At 40.9% G+C, this 8,113-nt stretch overlaps 1 protein-coding gene across 2 annotated transcripts; it reads left to right on the top strand.

Annotated features, from left to right (window-relative positions):
* Positions 1-2,075: 2,075 nt before the first annotated feature.
* LOC125527672 (uncharacterized) lies at positions 2,076-7,552 on the top strand. Of its 2 annotated transcripts, none has more exons than XM_087546765.1 (8): positions 2,076-2,293; positions 2,396-2,538; positions 3,605-3,684; positions 5,103-5,417; positions 5,893-6,606; positions 6,690-6,820; positions 6,892-6,950; positions 7,049-7,552. In XM_087546765.1, the coding sequence occupies exons 5-7, from the start codon at positions 6,076-6,078 to the stop codon at positions 6,923-6,925; spliced, it is 696 nt and encodes a 231-aa protein (XP_087402891.1). In that variant the 5' UTR covers positions 2,076-2,293; positions 2,396-2,538; positions 3,605-3,684; positions 5,103-5,417; positions 5,893-6,075; the 3' UTR covers positions 6,926-6,950; positions 7,049-7,552. The 2 variants fall into 2 exon arrangements, with proteins under 2 accessions (XP_087402891.1, XP_087402890.1); XM_087546764.1 differs by having other exon boundaries at positions 3,597-3,684.
* The last annotated feature ends 561 nt before the right edge of the window (positions 7,553-8,113 follow it).

Below are 8,113 nucleotides of genomic sequence, written 5' to 3'. Positions count from 1 at the left end.
GGCGATCGGACCTTTACAAACAAGGTTGGGGTAATCTCCACAACTTAATTGGAGGCTCCCAACGACACCATGAAGCTTCACCACAATGGAATATGGCTCCACGGTGACCTCAACCATCTAGGGTGCTCAAACACCCAAGAGTAACAAGATCCGAAAGGGATTAGTGGGGGAATCAAATTTCTCTTTGTGGAAGTGTGGGTCGGGGCCTTCTCAACCAATCCCTAAAGAACCAACAAGTTTGATTGGCTAGGGAAAGAGATCGGGCGAAAATGGAGCTTGGAGCAACAATGGAGCTTAGGGATGAAAGAGGTAGTCAACTCGGAGAAGAAGACAACCCTTATATAGTGGAAGAACAAATCCAACCGTTATCCATCAACTCAGCCTGTGAAGCACGATACTAGGACGCGGTACTACCGCTAGGGCACACAGTACTACCGCAAGACACCGCGGTACTATTGCCCATGCAGTAGGAACCAAACCAACCCTGACGCAAGGCAGGGATAGTCCAGATTTGGAAAGGTATGGACATATAAAAATACATTCATGGCAACTTCCGCTGAGTTGGGATCTGTGCAAAAATCCGACACGATAGTACCACATGCCAGGAGTGGTACTACCGCGTAGGGCGCGGATGTAAAAAATTAAATCCGCCCCTACTTCCACTCATGTTGCTGTGCCAGGCCAGGGCTCATGTTACTACCGCACCCATGGGGCGATACTACCGCGTAGGGCGTAGATGTAAAAAAATTACATCCGCCCCTACAACCGCTCGAGCGGCTAAGCCTGGCCAGAGGCCGCGGTACTACTGCTCCCAAGAAGCGGTACTACCGCACCTACGGCCGGTACTGCCGCAAGGCCCCGCGGTACTACCGCAAGGCCCCGCGGTACTACCGCTCTGAAGAGCAGTACTACCGCGTGCCTTAGAATAGCAACACTAGAAGTCCTTCATTTCGCAGAGACACAGAAAAACGGAGGATGCTCCAAAGAGCCAAAGGAAAGATGGTGCAAAAGGAGTAGACGTGTATGTGATGATTCCGCCCAAACCTTTCCAAAGCGAACCCCTCTTAATAGTACATCTTTCCTACGACTCAAATCCACCGAAAAGAAACGTAGAGAAACACCGTCTTCAACAGTCTTCGAGGGGCATCAAATCGTCTTGTGCCTAGTCATGATATGTCTGAAATACTCAATGCATATGATTAGTCCGCAAAGCATTGTCATCAATCACCAAAACAACTAAGGGATAAATATGCCCTTACACCACTTCATATTTTTATGTCTAACTTTGACTATTAATTTTACCAACAAAATATGAGTCATATACCACAAAAGTATGTCACTGGATGCACATTTTAGAGAACTTTTCGATGATATATTTTTTATGACATATAGCTCATATTTTGTTGATCAAAATTAAAATTCAAAGTTTGACACAAAAAATAAAGTGGCATTGTATACATAAATATGTGAACATAAAAATAATAATATGTGAACAAGTTTCTTTATTTTCATAAACATTTCTGTAAATTTCATGACCATTTTTTGATGTTTAAAAAAATTAATATATGTCATGAACATTTTTTAAAAACTGCACATACAAATTTTTAAATAGTTATGGAATTTTAATGTATGCCATGAACATTTTTAAAAATTGAACAAACAAGGTTTTATACTTTACTGAACATTTTTAAACATATGAACATTTTTGGAAATGTTGCAAACATTTTTAATGGTTAAAAACACTATTTTACATGCCATGCACATTTTTCATAAATTGCAGGAATAATGTTTTACATCTCATTGAAGATGCTATAAAATGTCATGATTTGTTTACATCTTGTGAACATTTTTAATGGTACCAACATGAATTAAAATGTCATGAACAATTTTTAGAAATGTGTGAACATATTATAAGTGCAATGACCTTTTTCCCTTATTAAAATGCGTAAGCACTTTGTTTTTTTTTAAAATACAAAAACCCTTTATTAAGTGTGTGAGCACTTCTTTTGAGGTGCGTGAACATTTTGTAGGACTATATATAAAACCGTTTGCGTTCTCGCTAGCTGGGCCTGGGCTACAAACGAAGCGAGGCGAGGCGAGGCAGACGCGCCCCTTCCACGGGAGCGCGGCGTCTCCTGCTCCTCGTCCCGCGGAAGGCGGCGTCTCCTCCAGCGACGACCGCCTTCCCCTCGTCCAGCGACGACCGCCTTCCCCTCCTCCGGCGAAGCGTGGTGTCTTCTGCTCCCGTGACGGCTCCCTGAATCCGCCGCGCCGCGCGTTTCTCGGCTCGCGTGTGAGTCCGCGCTCTCTCCTCCCTCCTCCCTTTGCTAGGGTTTTAAGGCTTTAAGCGGCGAGGACGACGGGGGTAATCAGTTCGTTTTCGTCCTGCAATTAGGTGGAGCGCAGGAGCGATTCCGGCGGCGGGGAGGGGTGGCCGCGGCTGCTGTCGGGGGTCGATTCTCACCGTACGCTTCGGTCTTCCTTTGCTGTCGCGTGGACTTCGGGTGTGCCGGTGGTGGCCACTGCCGTGGGATCGAGGTACTGCCCCCTGATACAAGCTCTGTTTCCCCCTTGCTTCATCTGCCCAGCGAATTGGTGCTTGAGGTCCTCGGATTTGGGCCCGGGTTTGTGGGTGGTGCCATGCCGTTCAACTTATTTCTGCAGATTGAGTCGTTCGGGGGTTACATTCCTATTTGTATGCTTATTAATTTGTCTTCCTCAGTCGCAGATTGTACCAGATTGTGTTCTTATCATACAATTGAAATTAATTGCAAAAGTTCCCTTGATCTGCTAGCATTTGAGTTCCATTCATTGTTTCTGGTGAACCATATGCCAAGTCATTGTCTGGCTTGTGGTATTAGTTTGTCAGCTGCTCCTTATGTAGGATTAGGTTTTGAAATCTCTCATCTAAGAAGGTACTGATTGTCTATTATCATACAGTTCTAGTACAAAGGTTTCCTTAATCACCTATGATTTGAGTTGGACACATTCTCTTCTTAGGTTTTGAACTAGTTTTGTTTGAGAGTTAGAAATTCAATCTAAATTTATTTTCGGAATAGGTATCAAACTGACAAGTAAATTTTTGCAGTGGCTTGACACTTGCTGTTTTAAGATTTAGCACCCATTTGTCTTCTAGAATTAGATATCAAATTGATTAGTTGTATGCTCATATTCATTATACTCGTCCATTGTTTTGATTCCAAATGGTGTGGCAAGCCCCAAAGTTCCTACAAAACTGATATATTCACCTAGCTGTGATACTGATATGCATGATCACTTTTTTTGATTTGTCTTAAATGTTTACCCATGTTTTTTTATTCTTTACAAACTGTCAAATATGCTGCCTCTTTTTGGCCTCCTTTTGTTAGAACCATGTTGCTGTTGATGCGCTCACTTTGCTTCATAACATTGCTACATGTGTAGTCTAGGGATAAGGTTGCTGCTAGTATAGATATGCTTTGTTTTGTCTCAAACATAGTAACTTTTGTTTCCTTTGCTTACAATCCTTTCAGGAATATAATTTTCTGTAAGTATGATGGTTTTACTCTTCAGTAACCTACTTCTTTGTGCTCTTGCATGGTATTTTAATTATCCAGTCACCCAGCTCCTTGTAGCCGTGGACTTTGGGTGTGCCGGTGATGACTACTGCCGTGGGCTAGAGGTGTTGTCCCTGATACGAATTCGGTATGCCCCCTACTTCATCCACTCTACTAATTGGTGTTTGAGGTCCCTAAATTTGGTCCCGGGTTTGTGGGTGCTGCCTCGCGGTTCAACTTGTTTGTGCAGCTTGGGTCCTGGTTCCCTGTTTGGGGGTTCGTTTCTTGTTTGTTTGCTTATTAATTCATCTTCCGTAGGGGTTTGCTTAACTAAAACTCTACTTCATGTAGGCTTTAGAATCTCTATTTTGGAATGTAGCAAATTGTCTATCATTTAATTAGAATTAATTGCAAAAGTTCCCTTGTTCTGCTAACATTTGAGTTTCATACATTGTTTTTGGTGAACTATACGTTAAGTCGTTGTCTGGCTTGTGGTATTTGTTTGTCGGACAGTTAATCAGCTACTTCTTATGTATCATTAGGTTTTCAAATCTCTCATTTAAGAAGGTACTGATTGTCTATTGTCATATAGTTATCGTACAAAGGTTTTCTTAATCACCTACGATTTGAGTTCCACACATTCTCTTCTTAGGTTTTGAACTAGCTTTGTTTGAGAGTTAGAAATTCGATCGAGAAATTATTTCTCAAATAGATATCAAGCTGACAAGTAACTTTTTGCAATGGCTTGGCACTTGTTGTTTTAAGATTTAACACCCATTCCTCTTCTAGAAATAGATATCAAATTGATTAGTTGTACGCTCATATTCATTATACTCGTCCATCGTTTTGATTCCAAATGGTGTAGCAAGCCCCAAAATTCCTACAAAACTGATATATTCACCTAACAGTGACACCGATATGCAAGATCACTGTTGTTTGATTTGGCTTAAATGTTTACCCATGTTCTTTTTATTTTTTACAAACTGAGAGATATGTTGCCTCTTTTGGCCTCCTTTTGTTAGAATCATGTCGCTGTTGGGGCGCTTAGTTTGCTTTTTAAAATTGCTACATGTGTAGTCTAGGGATAAGGTTGCAGCTAGTATGGATTTGCTTTCTTTTGTCTTGAACATAGTACTTTTGTTTTCTTTGCTTAGAATCCTTTCAGGAATCTAGTTTTCTGTAAGGATGATGGTTTTGCTCTTCAGTAACCTACTTTTTTCTGCTCTTGCATGGTATTTTAATTATCTAGTCACCCAGCTCTGCACCCTGCTGTTAAACTCTGAAGTGTGGTGGGTTTGGGAAATTTCTGGATAACTCTATTCCTCTCTAGTCTGTACAATACATATACTGGTTTACATGGGCCACGTGGGCTAGACTTACTCACACATATACGGCCCAACAAACTCTAATACTATTTCATACACTTTTTTTGCTGAACTGGCTATGATTGGAGTAATTTTCTTATTTGACAAGTTGTCATACTCCCTCGGATATGTGTATTATTCGGCATTATGCATTTGCGCTTACTAATTGATTAGTCTGACATAATTAAATATTTTCTTCCAGTTATCAAGCAATTAGGGATCAAATATGGCGTCATGCCAATAAAGAAAGCGGGCTGAGAGAGAAGCCAGGAAGAAAGTTGCACAGGCTTTCAAGGAAGGAGCTATTTGGAGGTTGAAGTTGCGTATTCTTACTTGGTTAATGTGGATTTTGCTATGCGCTGAGTGGATATCAACAAACCGGGTACATGATGGTCTGCGCATGGCAATTCTAGCAGCGCCATGGACAATCGGTATTCTGTATTGCTCTACGGATTGGGTCCGAGATGTTTGCTGGGTTCTTATGCTGTACATTTGGCCTCAATGGATGCTGAACCTAGTATGTATCCTCATCTTCCTAAATTTATTTCAGCGAATGGTGATATATAGCCTATATAGAAATACTATAGAACCCCGCACTTGATGATCATGGACTAGTTTATACTCCCTCCTTATATTAGTTTACAGAGGGAGTACTATCTAGGAGAGCAAGAACTAATTTAGAAATCCTTATGTATCAAAGTTGCAGAATTCCTTTTTTTGTGTGTGTTTGGCCACTCACAGTTCTGTTTATAGTCATTAACATCACTTTTTTGTTTGTGTGTGTTGCTCTATCTACTGCTTACAGTAATACTCCAATTTCTAGTACGAGTAGTATTAAACTATTAATTCTGTTGCTTGAGTTAATAGATAGCAGAAACCAATCCTATCATGCTTAAACTAATATGCTCCACAATTATTGTTTCCAAGCACATGTCTTTTCATAAGTTGTATGCTGCAAAATAACTTGATTTTTGTGTGTGTATGATCTAAAGATACCCAGAGAGAGATCAGTGAGATAGTATCTGAACAAGTATGGAGTTGTTGATACGCGCCCAATTGAGGGTGGTGGTTCAGCGGTCATCTGCACCAAGTATGGTAGAAATCTGTGGTCAGGGTTTATTAAGGTGATAACTGATGCTCATAACCGGCACCAAAGTTGGGGCGGGCAATTCACTATGGAGGATCTAAGGATGAGTGGACACCGCTGTCGCATTAAGCGTGAACCCATGTGCGATGGAAGTTTTGCCAATCTGTTATTAGATCTGTCCATGTTGGCTAGGCTATTGCTGGTAGATGAATTCAGAGATTCCCAAGGATATCCAATTAGTTATATCCAGGAACTGTACAACTTGATGGTCTCCCCTACAGTTGGTTCATGTCCTTCAAAGGCAAAGAAGGAAAAGTTCCTTAAATTCCTGCACAACCATCCAGCAGTCAAGTCACCAAGAGCAGTCACGATCCTCATAAGTGTAGTCTTCCAAGCCTATAAATCAATGGGTCAAATAGGGAAACCGAAAGTTGATGACCTTGTGGCTAAGACCAAGCTTACTACTAAGGATTGGAGGGTAGACGCTGCGTTGAACTCGTTACTTAACAAGGTGTTGCTATTCAAGTACAACGACCCCAATAACACTCTGGCCAGTTATGCTCCCAATTCGTGTGACCTTTTTAGGTTCTTACGGAACTTCCAGCAGCATGGCGGGGATGTAAGTTTTCTCATAATTCGAGTAATCCACACGCTTGTATTTTAGTTCTCGTCTGAAATAATGATATATGTTGTGCTTGACAGGCCAATCAGGGTGATAAAAAACAAAACATCTCTAACCTTGAAGAACTGGAGTATATTGCTTCATATAGATTTCCAACTTTCATATCTATGCTTATTGAAGATCTTGTTATGGTGTTGGATATGCAGGGGATGTAAGTCTAAAGTTTGATTTTGTTTGCTCTATTCAAAATTGATGTTCCATCATAACTGATTTGTTATGCAGGTTACAATATGCTTGGGAGAACTACACGTGTTGAGCTTAGAGACTCACAGTAATGAAAGGTAATTCTATCTACTTTAGAGAACATGGAAAAAGTCGTGCTTTCAACATGTCCCAGGTTTGGTGGTCCTGACACTTGTTTTTTTGGTTGAAATTGCAGAGAGAACACTAAGTGAGAAGCGATTGTCAAGGACATGAGACTTGGGCATGTGGTTGAAATTGCAGAGAACAAGTGAGAAGCGATTGGCATGCAGGCCTGGACATATTCTGAGTTGACAAAGAATTAGTTGTTAGCACTCAATTGCAGAGCGATCAGATTAGCTTTTCTTGTCCTGATGTAGGGTATATCGTCTGTTTAGATGTATGTGCTTATTTTTGGTCACTGACCATTGCTTCAGTTAGCACTCGATCTGTTTCAGACTAATAGAATTAGATGTTAGCACGCTGTCTTAGTTTTGGTCACTGACCATTGCTTCGGTTAGCACTCAATCTGTTTCAGACATCTAGAATTAGCTTTTAGCATGCTATATGACTAGGCTCTCTTGAATGAGGACACTGCCCCTCTTTTAGCACTACGCTGCTTTGTTACTGGTCAATGGAAGTACTTGTTTTCGGTCACTAACTGTTGGTTCTACTTTGTATGAACTCCTATCTTTTTCATGACGCTGGCTGTTGTTTGTTATTGGTCAATGTGATTCAGACCTCTAGAATCTGATTCCCTTTAGTACTCTGTATGCACTTATATGGTTTTGTTACTTTGTATGACAACTTCCTGTGAAGATATAGTGCCACAAGGAGCCTGGCAGCTAACTCTACCTTTTAATATCCCACTTACTGTTATCTCCTGGACATTACCCAAGGTAAAATAAAGCGGTCAAAATGGGGTCATCCCTTGCCTTCAATAAGAAGAGGACATTACTTAAAGCGCGAGATTGAGCTGGTGCTATTGTCTGTGTGTAATAAGGTGCATACTGAAGAAGTACGGTGGCCTCACTAGCTTCCACTGTTTCTATACAACAAAACAGAGCTGCTAATTATTAGGTACTATATATCTCACTCATATTAACAATCTTACCATCTTCTCTTCACAAAACGCCACTATTTGTCAATCAGATCGACACCTAACTCCAAGTCAGCCTGAGAAATTCAAAAAAAAAGGTAAGGCTGAGAAAAATACATTTTTTCCCCTCAAATACGCAAAGCCTCCGTATCTTTCCATTGATAG

This window comes from Triticum urartu, chromosome 3A (genome assembly GCF_056163025.1).
Source record: "Triticum urartu cultivar PI428250 chromosome 3A, HENAU_Tu73, whole genome shotgun sequence".
In the NCBI taxonomy this organism is placed as follows: Eukaryota; Viridiplantae; Streptophyta; class Magnoliopsida; order Poales; family Poaceae; genus Triticum; species Triticum urartu.
The sequence above is the reverse complement of the archived record's forward strand: the minus strand, read 5'-3'. Positions and strand labels throughout refer to the sequence as shown.